This window comes from Daldinia vernicosa (assembly GCF_022497035.1).
Source record: "Daldinia vernicosa strain CBS 139.73 unplaced genomic scaffold F5Y00scaffold_36, whole genome shotgun sequence".
Lineage (NCBI taxonomy): Eukaryota > Fungi > Ascomycota > Sordariomycetes > Xylariales > Hypoxylaceae > Daldinia > Daldinia vernicosa.
The window spans coordinates 105,777-124,456 of NW_025953952.1; the positions used below are offsets into that span (position 1 = coordinate 105,777).

At 47.2% G+C, this 18,680-nt stretch overlaps 7 protein-coding genes across 7 annotated transcripts; 4 read left to right on the plus strand and 3 right to left on the minus strand.

The window, feature by feature from the left end:
• Window positions 1-166: 166 nt before the first annotated feature.
• On the minus strand, window positions 167-2,031 carry F5Y00DRAFT_122542 (fungal-specific transcription factor domain-containing protein). The gene is made up of 2 exons (XM_048004075.1): window positions 366-2,031; window positions 167-304 (listed from the first exon to the last, which is right to left on the minus strand). Exon 1 carries the CDS (start codon window positions 1,972-1,974, stop codon window positions 613-615), a length of 1,362 nt encoding a protein of 453 aa, XP_047863116.1. The 5' UTR covers window positions 1,975-2,031; the 3' UTR covers window positions 167-304; window positions 366-612.
• Window positions 2,032-2,217: 186 nt separating this feature from the next.
• Window positions 2,218-4,171, plus strand: F5Y00DRAFT_122599 (Clavaminate synthase-like protein). Its single transcript, XM_048004076.1, has 5 exons — window positions 2,218-2,874; window positions 3,011-3,147; window positions 3,253-3,330; window positions 3,420-3,935; window positions 4,014-4,171. The coding sequence occupies exons 1-5, from the start codon at window positions 2,464-2,466 to the stop codon at window positions 4,042-4,044; spliced, it is 1,173 nt and encodes a 390-aa protein (XP_047863117.1). The 5' UTR covers window positions 2,218-2,463; the 3' UTR covers window positions 4,045-4,171.
• A 357-nt stretch (window positions 4,172-4,528) lies between these two features.
• On the minus strand, window positions 4,529-6,154 carry F5Y00DRAFT_271305 (BAR-domain-containing protein; the record flags this gene model as incomplete). Its single annotated transcript, XM_048012773.1, has 4 exons — window positions 4,529-5,550; window positions 5,614-5,729; window positions 5,794-5,964; window positions 6,028-6,154. 4 exons carry the CDS (start codon window positions 6,152-6,154, stop codon window positions 4,609-4,611), a joined length of 1,356 nt encoding a protein of 451 aa, XP_047863118.1. The 3' UTR covers window positions 4,529-4,608.
• Window positions 6,155-8,906: 2,752 nt separating this feature from the next.
• On the plus strand, window positions 8,907-11,270 carry F5Y00DRAFT_122665 (Metallo-dependent phosphatase). Its single transcript, XM_048004077.1, has 2 exons — window positions 8,907-10,387; window positions 10,457-11,270. The coding sequence occupies exons 1-2, from the start codon at window positions 9,279-9,281 to the stop codon at window positions 11,103-11,105; spliced, it is 1,758 nt and encodes a 585-aa protein (XP_047863119.1). The 5' UTR covers window positions 8,907-9,278; the 3' UTR covers window positions 11,106-11,270.
• A 359-nt stretch (window positions 11,271-11,629) lies between these two features.
• Window positions 11,630-12,748, plus strand: F5Y00DRAFT_263769 (cyclin-like protein; the record flags this gene model as incomplete). Its single annotated transcript, XM_048011557.1, has 2 exons — window positions 11,630-12,445; window positions 12,500-12,748. 2 exons carry the CDS (start codon window positions 11,630-11,632, stop codon window positions 12,746-12,748), a joined length of 1,065 nt encoding a protein of 354 aa, XP_047863120.1.
• Window positions 12,749-12,999: 251 nt separating this feature from the next.
• On the minus strand, window positions 13,000-15,851 carry F5Y00DRAFT_122684 (MFS general substrate transporter). The gene is made up of 9 exons (XM_048004078.1): window positions 14,985-15,851; window positions 14,797-14,882; window positions 14,413-14,733; window positions 14,255-14,338; window positions 14,010-14,186; window positions 13,873-13,956; window positions 13,504-13,815; window positions 13,364-13,438; window positions 13,000-13,303 (listed from the first exon to the last, which is right to left on the minus strand). Exons 1-9 carry the CDS (start codon window positions 15,180-15,182, stop codon window positions 13,153-13,155), a joined length of 1,488 nt encoding a protein of 495 aa, XP_047863121.1. The 5' UTR covers window positions 15,183-15,851; the 3' UTR covers window positions 13,000-13,152.
• Window positions 15,826-18,221, plus strand: F5Y00DRAFT_241955 (fructosyl peptide oxidase). The gene is made up of 7 exons (XM_048008432.1): window positions 15,826-16,537; window positions 16,591-16,749; window positions 16,809-16,918; window positions 16,988-17,147; window positions 17,205-17,311; window positions 17,369-17,677; window positions 17,724-18,221. The coding sequence occupies exons 1-7, from the start codon at window positions 16,256-16,258 to the stop codon at window positions 17,923-17,925; spliced, it is 1,329 nt and encodes a 442-aa protein (XP_047863122.1). The 5' UTR covers window positions 15,826-16,255; the 3' UTR covers window positions 17,926-18,221.
• The last annotated feature ends 459 nt before the right edge of the window (window positions 18,222-18,680 follow it).

The window sequence follows — 18,680 nt, forward strand, 5'->3', positions numbered from 1 at the left end:
ATTTCTAGATCCTGGCAATAACGATCTCGAGCTCATGCTATTGCTTGCACCCCGGGAGAAAATTCATCAGGGCTCCATTCCATACCTTAAGCAGGTAGATAGATGTGTTTCCAGTGCAAAAAGTCTCCGAGAAGTCTCCAAAGACGGCCTAACTTCGAACGATTCTCTTTTGAGGCGGTAGATGACGATACGATACTTATCGACACCTTAGTGTATGTAGTTGAATATTAGGAATCGAATCCGGATACCAATGCCTTCAGATCCGGTGATCTCGTGAAAGGGAAGAAACCGTCAAGAGAATATCCTGAAGCAAGATAAGTATTTCGTAGAGCGCTTTTGATTTGAGGTTGAGGAAAATCACGAACGTTCCTTCGCATTCTATTCCTCCAGCGTCGCGAAATAGCGGGAAGCATTCGCGGCTCCTATTTAAAGCTAGTGTGTTTAAGCCCAAGATATCGCCGTCCCGGCATATTCCCATAGTTATTGCATTGACTTGAGGACGTAGTTTCTTTGTAGTCCAAAGGTAAGGCCAAATCAAGAGGTACTCATGGCGTCGAGTATAGAGCGACAAAGTAAGTTTTGAGCCTCCGTATCAAAATACGTTGTCAATTATTAAGTTAGATCGGCCTCTCTCTGTCGACTTCGCAATATAGCTTTGATGCAGTCTACGTTATCGACCCCGATCAAGTTTCGTTGCTCATCTTTAATATTCCAGACATCCTCAATGTCTTGTTTAATCCTCCGGAGCGAGGGAAGGTGACGAGCTTCATACATAGCATTAATCCTGTCTCGTACAAATTGACGCTGGTCAACGTCGATGGATTCGCAGCCGGCAGTCCAGAGTGGCCAAACTTGGGCCGATACAAGAGGTGAGCCAACTGCAACGAGGCTAAGGTGAGCCAGGCAACTTCGAGCATACTTCAACGCAGATGGATCTGGTGCGCCTTTGTTATGCCAGACCCGGTATAGATAGATGTACGCAGCATATCTGTATGCCTGTACGGTATGTTCCACGTCTCCCATCGGGCCCTCAGACTGGTCAAGTTCATTGAGAACTTCTTCAATAGCGTAACCCCATGCATTAAGGTGTTTCGCATCTTGGTCCCGCATCCTACTGATCTGCCCAACAATTCGCAGTACGGAAGTGAGTTCCTTCATAGATTCCATACCTTCGATCGGAAACTCTCCATCAAATTCAAAAACTGGACTTTTACCCCGAGAAACGGAGGCCAATATGTCGTGATAGGAGCAAAGACTAAGGAGGAACGAAGCCCTAGAGCTGTTCCACTTATTGATCCCAACCTGGTTAATGATAGCTTTCGCCCCGGATAGATGGTCGACCCCGGAATCCACGGTGAAGAGCCTATCGGAGACTTGGAGCATTAGAATAGTGGCGAGCGACAACTCCGGGTCTTCTGTTTGAATCGTTTGCCGCAGGGCGGAAACAGCAACGAGTCGATACCGGGTCGCTAAGGTATGAAATGAATTTTCGTTTCTTAGTATGGCCAAATGACAAGCTGCGATCGAGCATAAGACAGACCGTAGAGCTATTGAATGCGATATCATTGGAGTTAAGTGAACAAGAAATGGGTTCTGGGAGGTCGATACCATGGATACCATCGTGACCAGAGTTGTCGACCAATGATTAAGGAGATAACGATTTACCGGATGAACATCATTCGGTATAATACATGATGGGTCGTATCTTACTATTTGACCTGTAGACTCACTAGACGATGCCGGGATAGTCTCATCGTTTGAATGATCCTTTGAATGTTCCTTCTGCTGCCGTGTATTTCTGGCTCGCTTCGGTTTTGGTAACCCCTGAAGGGGCTGCCATTTAAGTCTGACTCCATATCCTTGGCATGTCTTCTGGAGTCGAATACATCTCCCGCAAAATGGTTTTTGCTCATCACACTTATAACCATCCTCTCTACAGGTATAGCAACCAGTCCTCGTCCTCGAGAATGGCATTTTGCAATGGATGTGAGGGGCGTGATGGATAAAACTATACAAAATTACATAGTTAAGTTGAAATGGACAAAAGATCCATTATTGGGTGGGGACGCGCGACAAACACACCCGGATTTATTCGTCGGAGGTTCTAGAATATTTAATCGAATCGGCACAAAGTGGAGACCGACTATACCCGGCGGTTTCCGATTAAACTTCGTTCTCTAATTGGCGATTGCACAAAGTACTACCTGCCACTACCACGAACGATTAGCATCTCAGCTGATCCTCCTTTGGCTCTGCGATAAAACGAACCTTGAACTATAAATTTATCTAGCAGCCATTTATAACAAAAGGGTCCTTTTACTGTTCACCAGGCGCTTGCATAATATATTAGTTAACGGTAGGTCAGAAGATATTTCAAACTACCTACACTGCTTTCGGTTTTTATAAAGCAACGAGTAAACCAAAAGAAACAACAGGCAATTCCTTTTCTTAAAGAATCATATCATGGCCGAGTTCGTGGCAGGAGAGGAGCCTTCAATGGATCTCCCGGTCATCGATCTAGACATATATCGAAACAACCCGGCAACTAGTCCCGAGGTGCAGGAAGAATGCCTACGCGCGGCCCGGGCGCTCGCAACGCACGGGGCGTTGGTACTACACGACTCGCGGGTGTCAGAATCGGACAACGAGGCGTTCCTAGACCTACTAGAAGACTACTTCGCGCAACCAGCCGCGCTTCTGCAGCGCGACGAGCGGCCGGAGCTGGGCTACCAAGTCGGCGTCACGCTTGAAAATACCGAAAAGCCCAAGTGTGCCGTCGACGAACCTTGCCTACGCGTCATCGAGCGCCTAGCTCCGGAGGAGCGACCACTTGACATCAGTGGTCATCAGCCGGATCCCAAATGTCGGTTTTTCGTACGTGTTTTAGTAGTTCGTTCCGAGAGCCATATATAAGACTATCCTGATTTTACCCTACTACTCTTTCTACAACTTGTCTAAACCATGGGGACATCTCTCTTACAAGAATATCTGTTAACCCTCGTCTTCGCAGTGGCGCATGGGCGCGGCCGCGCCTTATGTTACGCAATTCCCGGGCCTGAATGCCGAGAACGTGATTCCGGATGCCCCTGAAATCAAGAAGAGATGGACGCCCGTTATGGAGACGTGGGGAAAGAGTATGAAGAGCGCGTGAGTATGGCCTAGGTTGATTAGCCGCTTCCTCTGCCTCAGAAACTTTTATTCTAGTAGTGTGGTAGATATCATGTTGACTAACAACGATTGCTCGTGAGTTAGCGTTTCGGGGCTTGCCGAGATGGCCGCCGTTGGTATGGGACTCCCCGCCGAAACCTTCACCGACGCTGGGCTATATGGGTAAGTTACGCCCACCTCTCTTCCATGTCCTCCTGCTGTATCAGTCCTGTTATTCAAGGCTCTAACCCTTATTTCGTATTTCAATTTAGCCCACACCTTCTAGCCCCGACGGCGTCTGACCTTGAGAAGTATGGGCAAAAGGACACCATCTTGGCCGGCTTTCATACAGACCTGAATTTCTTAACGATTCACGGGCGTTCCCGATACCCGGGACTTCACATCTGGGCACGAAACACGGGTCGTCGTATCGCTGTCAACATTCCGCGTCCCTCTGCTTCCTCGTCAGGGAGCTACCTGCTTGTCCAGGCTGGGAAGCAGCTGGAGCACCTAACGGGCGGGCTAGTGAAGGCCGGATATCACGAAGTAGTGGTCAACTCGTCTACGCTCAACACGGTTGCCACACGGCGGCGGGAATATCCCGACCGGCCCCTCGTACGCATTAGCAGCACCTTTTTCTGGCACCTAAGCAGCGATTATGACCTGACGCCTATTCCTGCACTAGCCACGCGAGCCAGGGATGTGCGCGCCGCCAACTTTAACCTCGGTCGCGACGAGGGCGACGAGATTGAGTACGCGCCCATGAAAGTAGGACAGCAGGTTCAGAAGTAAGCTGCTCAGTTTCCTGAATTTCTTCCCAACTTTTAAAATATCCGTACTTCTACTATGCTAACTTACTATCGTAGTGAGCTAAAGCACATCGCGCTTCTAACATGAGAACGGGTAATGAGCTTTTCGTCTAGTGTCTCATTTGTAAGTTGGACGTCTCTACTAACAACTTAGCTAAAGATGAATTGTGAAATATTTCTTATTGGGCACCGGCATAAGATCCACGAGGCATTTGCGCGTAATTACATCATAATGATAGGCATGCACGAAGTATGTATATCAACAATACACGCCAATATCCAGTGGGGTTTCACGAAATCATTGGACAACACTACGGGTACAGATATCACAAGACTGGATAATGTATAGTCTTAGATATAAGATGATGTATCAAAACAAAGGAACCAGTCCATGTATATTTGACTCGCCGAGTCATCCCCGCCGCGGAGTCTATCATATACAAATACACCAAACGCCGCGCAATCAAACTCCTTCCCTATTCAACATAGGGCTATAGGTCTGTTACCTATGTAAAACACATCCCAAATACGCAATTACGCTTATTCGATCGCCAAGATGTCTACTTCAAGTGCCCAGGGCCCGCACTCCAGGATAGAAAAATGAGTGTTGGAGGTATGGAAAACCATACATAAGACACGATTAACCGCTACCTTAGTACCCTGCTGGTCTAGCAGGAATAGGCGGTGCCGGTTTCTTAGCCCTGCTTGGAGGTGGTGGCGGAGGAGCCTTTTTTACCGCCCCCGTCGTCCCCATAGTACGTAGCCCGGTGTTACTCGTACTGCGACTTAAACTTCCATGGCTCGTAGCCGGGCTTTCGCTGCGATCGTAGTCTGGACTCGCGCTACTATTGGTCGTGTCGTAATCATCTACGTAGACGTCGGGGCTCAAACTCTGGCTGGTCTGGACTCTATTTACTGGGCGCAGATTATTGCGGAGAGATCCTATAGCCGGTGGGGGTGCCATGGGAGTCTTGCGTAGTGAATCGGAAGGCGGGACTGGAGGTTCGCGATACGACTGTTGTCTTGGTGATGGCCCATCAAATGCACCCGCGTGCGTAGTTGCGCGACTAATCCCCGGCCTTTGCGCCTCGGGAGTTACTGAACCACTTCCACGGTACGGACTTGAGCGAATGGGCATCTGCACAGGTTCAGGGGTTGGTTCATCTCGCTCGTAATTATCTTGTCGGCTTGCCCACCGTTCAGTGCGATCATTTCGTTCCGAAAATGACTGGGCTGTGTTGCTCCTACTTCTCGTCGAACGTCGCGAGACGCTAAGCTCAGAAGGTCGAGAACCGCCGGATGTCTGACCCTGACTACCAACCCATTCCTGCTTCACACGTCGGAGCTCTTCGGCACAGCGTTCGTAGTAGTCCAACTCGCAATCAAGGAAACACGTAAGGTCGCGGACGGATTCAGCTTCGGCCTCCTTGATATCTTGCATTCGCCGAAGAACATCCTCGGACGACTCCTCGTACTTGGCTTTCGCGGTTCGAAGCTCGTCTTCAAGTCTGAAGTCTTCTCGTTTCGCCTTTTGCATCTTTACCATGCTTGCATCGTATGTGAGACGTCTGTTCTCGAGCTTCTTACGGGCAGACTAATAGAAGCTGGCGTTAGCTTATCTAACAACACCCTCGCGTACGAGTATTGGATAACAAACCTGGTATTCTTTCATCATAGCTAGCGACCGCTCTAGCCCTTCTAACCAGTAAGAGGTAGCATGCGCAACATATGTCTCCTGAATGCCAGCGATGCGTTCGTTGGCCCTGCCCATGGCTACACCATCGTTCCAACGTCAGCTATTGCTCATCATATTCTTCGTTCCGATATTACAACATACCAATTAAGCAATTGCCAAATTCTGAGTCCGGCTCGAAATCTTCGCCATGGCTCATCATTGTCCGTCCAAGGTAGCTGACAGGGAGACCCTTCTCCTTGTCTTCGAATGTCTCACCCTTGCGAGAAAGCGATTTGACATAGGCGTTCATGGATTTCTGAAGACGTTCGTAGCCTGTAGTATAAAATGAACATTAGTTTACCAATTAAGTCGACAAGCAATGTATAGGTTCTATACCGTCATGTCGAAGAGCCATCTCTGTCTCCAGACTCTTGAATTCGTCCGTATGGCCAGTTTTGGCCTCATGGCCCATCTTCTCGCCAGCCCATTGAAAGGCGCGATCCATCTTCTTAGTGAAATTCATACTGGCGGCGTTCCTAACTGATGTATGTCTCCGGGCTGATTTGTCGTCTTGAAATGAATGGAAAATATAAAATGTTTTATGGGAGTCCTGCTACCAGAAAGAAAGGGAACCCAAGAGAGTTGTGTTGGTATGAAATAATAATTATTTGGATATCTATTTAGCGTTGACTCGGATCGTGGGTAAAGAACAGATTCAAGGGGAAGCAGCTCTAGACACTGGGGCTTCTGGAATGGGGAACGAGCTGTAGCCGTGGTGGATCGCGGTGGAGAATCGATCTAAGGCTTGGACGCGTATGATGTAGATCAAGGGAATAGGGGGTAAAGCGGAGGAGAGCTCCCGGTTACCCTCGTACGTTAATAAGAGCCGAGTATCGCACGCCAATTACTTTTTCAGATAAGGAAGAGACGATATTCCTTTAATTAAGAGAGACTAAGTACCTTGGCAACTTTATTATTGGTGTATTATTTAAGGCGAGAAGAGAAGAAAGGAAGAAGTGAAAAAAATAAATATACTCAGAACGAAAGGCAAAGACAGAGTTAAACAAGTTTTAAACCTTGGCCCTGCTTGAACGACTAGGATGTTTTATCAATGCAAGATCAACGTTGTAGCGTTGTAGCGTGGCAACTAAAAAGGAGGTTACAGTGGCAGAGCGGATAGACATTTATTGAGGCGGTTAAGGGGGGTGAATGGGGGGTCACGTAATGGATAAATGACCTGCCACTACCTAATCTGCTAGTATGTCTATATCAGGTATCTTATCGATTATCTATTGGTCAATTGGGACGGTACAATACTTGCTTATGTCTAAAAGCACCTGCACCCGCACCTCCACTGCATGTATTTTGGTAGGCTTGATGTACGTAATCAGGTAATACGCAATGGAGTTTTTGTATTTGAGCTGCCCCATGAGAAAATTCACTTCGTATCGAATAAGAACAGACTCAATCCAAAACACTAAAAATACTTGATTCCAGTCAGATATCGTTGGATGAGAAGAGACGACGGATGACAACAGATAATTATTGCGAACTTCGGGCAGGAGCCTTTATTGGCTACCGAAATTGATAAATTGGTTTAACCACCTTCCAATTCCAAGAATTGTACGTATACGTACCAGGTACCTAGTGTAGGTACCTGCATACATTGTACCTTATCTTACCTAAGGTAGACTCGCCAACCGCGGGGTCGGACAGTCACTGCAAGACCCTGGATTTCTCCAATCTCCAATCTCCAATCTCCAATCTCCATTATCAAAGGGGGTATGAAAAAGAAGGAAGAACAGAAAAATTCAATCAATAATCAATCAATAAACCATTTTGTCTTGTTCAACGTGATTTGAACACCATTATCGACTCACAACCAAGTGACAAGTGACAATTGCTCGCACCCAGTAAATTTGATCGTGTCTCACCCATTTCAAACCGCTAATTCGTATTACGATCAAGCTGCGCCCCTTCGTACTCGTTTCAACAAGCGCGCCTACTATCCAGTTGTTTTTACTGCAGAGATGAAATCGTTCCAAGGCTTGTGTAACTTGGCCGGTAGAATCGTTGGAACGGCTAGAACCATTAGGCTGCGTTTGGTCGACAGGGGGTCTGCATGAAGATTTTAACTGCATTATCTGATGCTCAACAAAATACTTCGCTCAATTAATTACATGTCACACCTGTTTTCTATTTCCAACACCTGAACCGTAGCCGCTGGCTAGAATATTGAGTGTTTCGACGCCAACATTTACCGCCCGAATAAGCGCTTATGGCGGCTGTCTAGAGGAGTACATGCACCTTCACTCTTTGGAAGTTATTACGCTACAAAAATGTATTTAGGATGTCAGTGAACTATTAACATAAACCTGAAATCGGGGCCCCCGAAGTTCATAGTATCCAGTCATCTCTTGAAGCACTGGTCGTGGTAGTAAGGATCGTCTAGATTCGCGGAAACGAGTCGATACCTTAAGTACTTACTCTACCTATATTAATCCTTCCATCGTAGGCCGTATTATAGACATCTATAAACACGATGCCGGAGACATATGACGATATAATATAAGCGAGCTCAGGCGAAGATGAGCACCTAGTTTAGTTGTGCTTGTCAAAGCGCTTTTCCTCTACTGATCCCAAACCGTTTCGACCCCAGATATCCTCTCCACTAGTCGATCACACATCACTCTTCATCCGATCGTCTGGTCTGTGACCGTTGACGTAGCGTATCATACCCTTTTTTCTGTAACAGCAAAGCATGCAGTCTTTATTCAGTTGAAATATGCTAATTTAACTCCATACCGACTTATTTAATGATATAGACTTAACTCCCTAATAATACTTAACTAGAGGATATTCGTCTATCTAACAGTTATTCACTTTAGCAAATCCATTCTCTCGATTTGATATTTGCCAGTTAGAATCAACTGCGCGACGTCGTCTTATTCTTCCAAGTACATACTGTCACGCCAGCTTTGAGAGACCGTAATACAGCATAAGTTGCTTAGAGTTTCTTGGGGCCGTGATAATTGTGGTTATCACCCCCCTGGTTGATGTTTATTATTGATTTTCAATATAACTAGTTCGGACAACAAGAACTTGAATGCCTTCACCTAATTGCCATCGGTGCTTGTTCATGACTTGTAATAAATGTCAGTGCCAAGGCCTTCCGATATTTCTACTCAACTACATAGTAACAAAGATATTACCTTTACATAATTGTGAGATATTATCTAACCCACGTGGGATACTATAGTCTATCTTCATGACGTCTTGGCTTCCCACGTGCCAATAAGATTCGCATTTAGACAACTCTTGCGGCTCGCTGCCAAGACTGCGTATCTCATCTACCTGGCTTATCGGGTTAAGCGGCCGAGATACTGGCATGGTCTGGATCAATTTGGAAGCTCCAATGTTTCCCATCGTGATACCACAGGTCCGGATCGAGGAGAAGAAATTTCGGAAGGGACTACATACCTACGTGCCTTATTTAAACCCGACGTCTATTCCTGCTTTCCGGTGCAAGTGAGGATCGTCACTCACCAGCCAGCTTGTGAGTAAGGACCGGGAGCACCCCGCTGCGTTGCTCGTCGTTCTCTTGTACTATAGAGACTCAACAAGTAGATTGATTCGGTCGTGCAATAATGGTTCGCGTTCCTTCTTTCTCTGTCCTCTCTATAGCTGCCAGTATAGCTGGCCTGGCTTTAGCTGAAGACTCGCTCTATAGTAAGCGCTTGTCGAAGCGCTTCATTGATGCAGACGGCAACTTTAACATCTCGTTCTACCACATCAATGATGTGCACGCGCACCTAGACGAGTTCTCTTCATCGGGGACTGATTGCACCAATCCTTCAAAGGGCTGTTATGGCGGTTATGCTCGTATCAAGACGGTCATTGACGACACACGACCGGACCATAACGACAGCTTGTTGTTGAACGTAGGGGATGAGTTTCAGGGTACTCTGTTTTACTCATTTTACGGTGGTGAAAAAATTGCCGAGACTCTCAACCAACTCGAGTTCGACGCCATGACCCTGGGAAATCATGAATTCGATGGCGGCGACGACAAGTTAGGCGATTTCTTAAAAAACCTAACATTCCCTATTATATCTGCAAATATTGTGTCGGAAAATGAGAAGCTAAACTCTACCATCAAACCGTATCATATCTTCGAGCAGTACCAACTAGCCGTTATTGGCGTGACAACTGAGACAACAGCCGGGATCAGCAATCCTGGCAACGGTACGACGTTCACAGATGCGGTCGCTGCAGTCCAAGCCTCGGTCGACGAAATCCGCAGCACGACGAACATCACTCGAATTGTAGCTATCACGCACATCGGGTACGAACAGGACAAGCGTCTAGCTCGTGAGACAACAGGCCTTCAACTTATCATGGGTGGCCATAGTCACACGCTACTTGGCGATATGGAGGGCGCCGAAGGCAAGTATCCCACCCTCGAGACGAACAAGGACGGCGATGAAGTCTTCATCGTCACCGCTTATCGCTGGGGAGAGTACTTGGGTTATATCGACGTTACGTTCGATTCAGAGGGAAAAATACTTGCCTACCACGGTGCCCCGATACATATGACGAACACCACTAAGCAAGACGAGGACTTGCAGGCACAGGTTGAAGAATGGAGGAAACCATTCGAAAAGTTTGCAGCGGAGGAGATTGGTACTACGAATGTTGTGCTCGACCAATCGACCTGTCAAAAGCAGGAGTGCACCCTGGGTGATTTGGTATCTGAGTAAGTTGCAGACAATCCGTGTGTCTTCGTTTCTTCGGTGGGTGCTAATATAGATACCTACCTCCACAGCTCAATGCTGCAATATCGTGTAGACGGTGGAAGTAAAGCAGCCTTTGCTCTCACGAATGCGGGAGGCATCCGCGCTACCATCGACTCCGGGCCTATCACGCGAGGCGAGGTGCTCACGTCTTTCCCTTTCGGTAATGCTGTGGTTGAGGTTGATTACAGCGGTGCAGACTTATGGAAGATATTCGAGGGTCTCGTCAGCGGTGTCAACCAGTTCAATCAGCGGAATGTCACTAGCTTCTTCCAAGTCAGCCGTGGCGTTAAAGTCGAGTATAACCCGAATAACGCTGTTGGCGAACGTCTTGTTCGTCTTACGATTGGTGATAAACCCGTCGATGAAGAAGCTCAGTATACGATTGTTACGGTTGATTTCATAACTGGTGGTGGTGACAATATGTTAGAACCGACTCAAGATGTGGTTATTCTTGATACTTTAGACGAGGTGCTAGTTGACCATATCCGCAAGACGAGCCCGATCGACTTCCAGCTCGATGGTAGGATAGCTACTGTTAGTGGTAACGCGGGGGCCAATAATACGACTACGGACGACGCACCTGCGCCAACCACGACTCCGAATAGTGCTGGAAGGGTGGACAGCGTGATGTCGATATACCTAGGGCTAACAGTTCTATCCGGAGTTGTGTTGCTATAGGCGAATTAATACCGTGGCCGTACTTCGTATAGAGGCTAGGTAAATAATAAACATTTTCCAACGCCCAATAAAATTCATAATAGTCTATGTAAGAAGCAGCCTGAGACATTGTCACGGTGACAATCTTATGTCGAATCATGTAGCAGCCTGGCTTCAAAGCCCGGGAGACGGTCACTTGAAGAATTAATTAAAGAAGAGCTCTCAAAGAACCTTTTACCTTAAGGAGTTACATAGATGCTTAAGATATCGATAACGATGTACCTAGGTACCCTGTATTTCTAGGTGTCAACAAAGGATTACAGGTACATATTAGGTACCTAAACAATTGCTTCTAAATTCCTCCTGTTAATTTGATTTGGTCTTTGCAACATTCAAAGCTTCTGGTCAAACGCATACTTCACAACAACTAATCGCAAACCGAGTATAGCATTCCCTCATGCCAATTCACCTTGGATAGGTACCTACCTCCTAATACAACTAATCGAATCTACTTCGCGACATCAACAACGACAACAACTGTAAATATGGCAACCGAGGACGCCCGATATAAGCAGTCAAGCCAATATCGGCTGTGGTCTTTCACCCCGTCGCATCTCGCTACCCTTCGCGAGAAGACTAACACCCTCGCACGAACTCACATCTCTAGTCGTCTACGTGCCTCAGATTCACCTGTAGATCCTTTACCTAACTTCTTGACCCCCGACGAAGAATACACCATCTTGAATCACTTCACCCTCGAGCTATTGCGCGCCGCTCCTTATTGTCAACTCCCGACCGATATCCAGGCGACCGCTGCCATATTTTTACGGCGCTTTTATCTCACCAATAGCGTGATGACTTACCCGCCGCAGGAGCTTATTAAGACCTGCATATTCTTTGGTTGCAAGGCCGAGGGTTATTTTATACGTGTACAAAAGATCGCAGATACCTTTCCGAATACGACCGGCGAGATGATTTTGGCTGCCGAATACGTTCTGTGCCAGGGCATACGTTTCGCATTCGATGTGAGGCATCCATTTCGTGCTCTAGAAGGAGCCGTTATGGAACTCAGAAGACTGGGCGACTTCGACGATGACAGGATAAATAACGCGCATAAGAGAACGAGAGAGATCTTGAAATTTAGCCCACTGGTTACCGATGCATATTTCCACTACACACCCAGCCAGATTATGTACGCCGCGCTGGCAATGGCTGACGAGGAACTGGTACAGCGTATGCTTCGAGAGGCATTCGCGGGCCAAGGCGAAGAGGACAAAGCGAAAGTATGGAGCGTAATACAAAGCTGCAAAGAAATGCTAGAGAAAGAACCCCCCGAGAAGATGACTAGCTATTGGACGGATGTGAGTGAGCGTAGATACGATTCTGATTCTTAGTAACTAACTACTAGGTAATAGCCGGAAAGCACCAAAGCCATTAAAGCTTTGCGGAGGAAGCTCATCAAGTGTAGAGACCCTGACAGGGCCGATCTAGTAGCTCTGCAGAAGGCGCGAAGGGAGGAGCCCGTGTCGAAGCCGAAGCCGAAACCAAAGGTGGGCTCGGATGCAGATGAGAAGGTATTTGGGAGTGGAACCGGCGAAGGGCGAGATGCGAAAAGACGAAAAGTTATTCCAGAAGGAGGTGACCCTTTTGGACCTCCCTTATGAACATGACTACGGGTACCAAGGGAATGATCCCCTTTATCTTCTAAGCACGAGAATTGTTCGACTAGTACAAATCACAGTTTCCCCCAAACGACGGCTATGGTAGTGGGAGCCCTTGAGAGAAACGATGCCCTCATTTTGCGCTAGGGTAGGATTCGGAAGTTCACCCCTAACCACTAGAGAGCGCAATAGCGTCGTCGTTGAGAGACATCGCTTATACTGTGTTGTCGCCCGGTATATTGAGATAGGTAGGTAATCAACCCCTACTTCATCCAATTAGTCAAATGACAGAACATTACTTTTTATCGGTCATAGATCTTGTTATAAGCTCTTCTTATACTATGTAAGTCGTAGATGTTACCTCCTGCTAATAAACAGCTTCTATAGTTACCCCATACTCAAGCGCGCTATGCCTCGGCCTTAAGGCCTTGGAGCTTTTCCTCCTGTTGCGCCTCTTGTGCTTCGAGTATCACGTCGGCCGGAATGCGATCTGGTGTAGCATTGACTAGAACTAGCATTGGACCTACAGCAACTGCCATAAGAGCGAAGGTCACACAGCTAAGGAATGTTTGTCAGTACAAACGCCGGCATTTTGTCTCAGGGAAGAGCAGTACATACAATCCGATCAAGGGATTAGCTTTGATTTGCGTATTCATGCCGTACGAAATAGCTTGGCCAACAGCTTCTAAGCACCTATCAGAAATGTTAGTTATGGCACCCGCTTTATATACGACACATCGTCGGCTCGATCAACATACCGGAAAGCTGCGCCGTTGCGAACGTTGGACTGAGCATCTGTCGCAAATGACGATAGGAGCCAATACATATACGACTGCGATAGTGGACCCGTAGTTTGGACGAAGAAGTATGGCAAGAAGGACGAGGCGTAGATCGACTCATCCCAATCGATCTTGCCGGGGTTTGTAATGTTAAATCTGGCTTGCATGATGATAGACCAAATATACACGCCCAAGTTAAGGATAACCACGGTAAATAGGCCGACTTGCGCCCTACGACGTTGACTGAGAGACTTCATGTCGAGGATAAAGCCAAGGCCGAAACATCCGATGCTGCGACTTTATTTAGCAATGAAGCCCAGATCATGAGGGCAAAAAAGGACCTCCTACATGCAGAAGAACGGGGAGACGAGTGAAGATAAAGCGCGAGAGCGGACGGAGAAGTAGGTACCAAGGTAAGTAGACCACGTACCACTACGTCGGTTAGTTTTGTGTTGAGCCAGCGTTGGTGTAGTAGCTTTAGGTACCTGTAGAAGAAAGACCAGACTGCCCATAAAGACGAAAGTAGGATAAGCTTTGAGGTCATAGTGAACTTGATGAGCTTAGATTCTTCCTTGAACGTGAGCTTCTCCGATACCAGAATGCGCGTGCCGTCGGACCGCACAACCCTCTCAAGAGGCGAGATTAGGAACGCGAACGGTAGTCTAGGTATATTAGTATATTACCTTCGCACGGGTATAATGAGTTATGCTTGGGTTGACTCGTTACTCACGCTAGACTTTCAATGATCAAGAAAGCGATATAAGTGTCGGGAGTAACTCCGCCAACTGTTCCTTTCACATGGTTCTTGGACAAGCTGAGACGAGAATCATCACCATTAGCATTGCGCTCCCTCGATGTGTTTTGGTGTGGTGTAATCGAATTACTCACTTTATAGCGCCTCCGACTAGCTGTCCGAGGTTTCTGGCGACAATCCACAATGCTAGGTATTTACCGCGAGCACCGGATGGTGCCAACGACATGATCGATCCCGATTCTGCAACGTACCAGCAGCCGCTGCCAATACCAGTAAAGAAGCCGCCGAAAATGAGGTACCATTGAGTCCCGAACTTGCTGTTACAGTAATACGATGATCCGCGAATAGGAAATGACATGGCGCCAATAACCAACGCCCACTTCGTTCCGAGCTTATTGACGATGGGACCACCAAACATACAGACGGTAGCAAGCATTGCATAGTTAATCGCCGTGCTATTTTAAAAGGTCTTAGTTAATAGATGATCTCTAAGATGCTCGCTCGGATGAGAAACGTACGCTATGTTAGACGTCTGGGGAGTTGCTAGACCACCACCGCCGAGACCCGCGATGGCGTCTGCCATTGCTGGACCGCAGAACGCTTGCTGCGTAGGTACCGAATGTCAGCCGCCGCGAATAGGGGAACTTGGAACATATTTTTGGAGGCGAAAGGTGTCAAGTGGTGAAACTTATGTTTCCGTACATACCACGCTGAGCAGAAGCATCTGTGTCAAGCTGTGCTGATGGATTCGCTTCCATAAAGGAACTGATTTCCTGTAGGCGTCCATATCGACCCTCTCATCAGCATCTTTCGTCGGGTTCATTGGGAGTGAACCCTGTCCTCGAAGTGCATCGTCATCCCCACCGGCGTGGGTATTAGGAGGTGCAGCGTCGAATTTAGACATGGCTTGAAGCTGTCTCGACTGTTATTACTATTCGTAAGAGTATAACAAGTCTGGTGGTCGGAAGTGCGAATGGAGGTTCTTAGTAGACATGCTTACGACCTTTCACCAGATATATATACATAATTAGATATATATGTATATACCCCAGCCATGTCGCGAAGTCCAATACCGAGCATCAGCTTTCCTCCGCTTATCATGGCGGCGGTTCAGATAATCTGTGGATTCTTTCCTAGGGTGGCAGTCTTAGATAGCGTAGTCCTCCTCCAGACTAGGGTAAAGATATCTCGGGGCCCCGCGATATTCTGAGAAAGCCTTTACGTTATGCGAATTGGGCACGAGAGCCACGTGAATCGTATATTCGAAGACCAAGCTGTCTTGTCCGGCTTACATCTACTCGACCGCGACCAGCGCCAAAGTAGTTAACTCGGCAGCATTTGACCAATTTAGGAAACGATAGCAGTCCCGAAGTTATGGGATCATGTAAATGGTACCGTTTGGGAGTTTTAGGGAATCAATGCCGACGCATACGACTCTGCATTGACCAATAACGTATGCGACTTAAAAGTTAATGATAAGTGACAGCTAGGAACTTTGCCGTTATTACTCGCTTTCCCTATTTTAGTAACCATAACAGTTCCGACCCGCGGGGCTATCAGCTGAGTGTAAGTGTATGTTGTTGATAACGAAGCTATTTAAACGCTGGTTACTTTTAATATACATCGCGGGTAGAGGGACGGAGGGATAGGGGTACGAGCTCAACCTCTCCACAGTCCCAATTAATAGCCGAGCATTGCTTTACGCTATCAGTGAATTTCCCTTGTCACCGGCCAACCGGAGCCGTTACTTTGAGCCTTGATTCCGTATACCCCGGGGAAGAGTACTGTGTAAGTCCACATCGCGATCAATATCGTGCCACTTGGGACTGGGGGTTGCGATTTGGCTTTGACGGAGGGGTCTTGTACGGACATGCTTCTTTATTTAATCGTCACCATTAATTGCAAATAATTACGATCTCGACTAGATAGAGGTCAAATCGTAAAAACCTAAAGCACATACACTATCTATATGAGAGTATGGCCACGTCTCGCGCAAACACGAAAATCGTCGTCGTCGGCGGAGGCGGCACAATCGGTTCGTCAACCGCTCTGCATCTTGTGCGCTCTGGGTATACACCGTCGAACATCACCGTCCTCGACACGTATCCTATCCCTTCTGCGCAATCCGCCGGAAATGACCTCAACAAGATTATGGGCATCCGATTACGGAATAAGGTCGACTTACAGCTGAGCCTGGAGGCGAGAGACATGTGGAAAAATGATGAATTGTTTAAACCCTTCTTCCATAATACTGGCAGAGTAACTTGGACATCACCCTCTTCGCGCATCTCTTGGACGCTGACGCGACTTAGCTTGACTGCGAGGGAACTGAGAAAGGTATAGCCTCTCTCCGACGGCAGTATCAAGACCTACTCGACGCAGGTGCTGGGTTAGAGAAGAGTAACGAATGGTTGGATAGTGAAGATGCAATTTTATCTAAGATGCCGCTGTTGCAACGAGACCAAATCAAGGTGAGATCTCCCAGTCAGTATATACGTCAGCGAGATAGACTAATACGAAGATTATGTAGGGATGGAAAGCCATATTTAGTAGCGATGGTGGTTGGTTAGCCGCTGGTAAGGCAATCAATGCCATCGGCGAAGAGTTGCGTAGTCAAGGGGTCAATTTCGGATTCGGAGGGTAAGGAAGGATACTGCAGATTTTCTTATTGGGTGGACTTACGGATTCACTAATTTGAGACTTGAACAGCGCAGGGTCTTTCAAGCGACCACTCTTCGGAGACGACGAGTCGATATGCATCGGCGTTGAAACGGTAGATGGGACCAAATACTACGCTCACAAGGTCATTCTAGCTACCGGAGCTTGGAGTCCCGCGTTGGTAGATTTGGAGGATCAATGTTGTTCTAAAGTACGTATTTCTATATTCGATGGGTAGAGATGTCGTAATACTAATCAGTAATAATAGGCATGGGTATATGCCATGATACAATTGTCGCCTCAAGAAGCTGCCGAGTATAAGGACTCGCCTGTGGTATACAATGGCGATATTGGTTTCTTCTTCGAACCTAACGAGTAAGTAGCAATCCTATAATGAAGACTTGCATGAAGTAAGAAGCCAACAGTCTCTAGAGACGGTATCATCAAGGTCTGCGATGAGTTTCCGGGTTTCACTCGGTTTAAGCAGCATCAACCATACGGCGCCGCAAGCCCCAAGCGTATATCAGTTCCCCGATCTCACGCAAAGCACCCTACGGACACGTATCCCGACGCATCAGAGAAGTCGATCCGTAGAGCCATTTCGACATTTCTGCCGCAGTTTAAGCACAAGAAGCTCTTCAATCGAGCGCTGTGCTGGTGTACAGACACCGCGGACGCAGCATTGTTGATCTGCGAGCACCCCAAATGGAAGAACTTCATTCTTGCTACAGGAGATAGCGGGTAGGTAGCCAGATAGCTCGTTAGGAATCGTCACTAACGTCTACAGACACACTTTCAAACTTTTACCTATTATCGGCAAGCATGTGGTCGAACTGGTAGAAAATAATCTAGCAGAAGACCTTGCGCATGCGTGGAGATGGCGACCGGGAGGCGATGCTCTCAAGTCGATACGTGCGGCGCCTGCGAAAGACCTTGCAGATATGCCCGGATGGAACCACGATGATAATTTGAGCAGGGAGAAACTATGAACTGGAATAGGGGGTAACTAACAGGTACCTAAACAGCAAGCAAACATATTATTCAAGGAGTGCCTTTATCTTCCGTTACTTGTGATGGTGACGGCTTTTCGACAAGTTATGATTCCATCCTGGCAACATGCCAAGAGACGTTAAACCATTTTCCAGTGAGCTTCTGATCGGCTCTCACCTGTACAATACATACATTCAATCCCTTACCTCCTCCGTTATCTTTTAGGGGAGCGAATCCCAGTTGCCTTCAACCAAGCGTACAACAAGAATTTATCTACACCACGCGGTCTATTCAACCTCGTCACGGAACCATAAACTTTATTACATTAGATACGTAACGTCTATGTAGATATTTATTCATCGATTTCCGTCGCGTAAGAATTCAACTAGCTTTCCCCGGATTTCTCGCAATGTTCCATGCAAGACGGGGCGCCCGGCCTTGGAGGATTCGGTTCCGTCCCGGCGGTCATTAAGCGGTAAGCCAACGTCTAGATAACCAGAAGCAGTGCGAGCAGTGTTATCACAGGACATGATGGTTCGCCCTGACGTGCAACGATATCCTAGCAACGTGGCATTTGGTTCTGACCACCTCCCTGATCTGGTATCGAGCTTCCCCGCGATAACGCATGGGTAACGTGCGGAGTAGATAAATACCTGTAGGTATATATGTAATACATATTATGTAGGTATGTATGTGAATTCCTGTGTTATTTATTGAGAGGGTTATCATTATGACTTATGTCCCCATACGGATT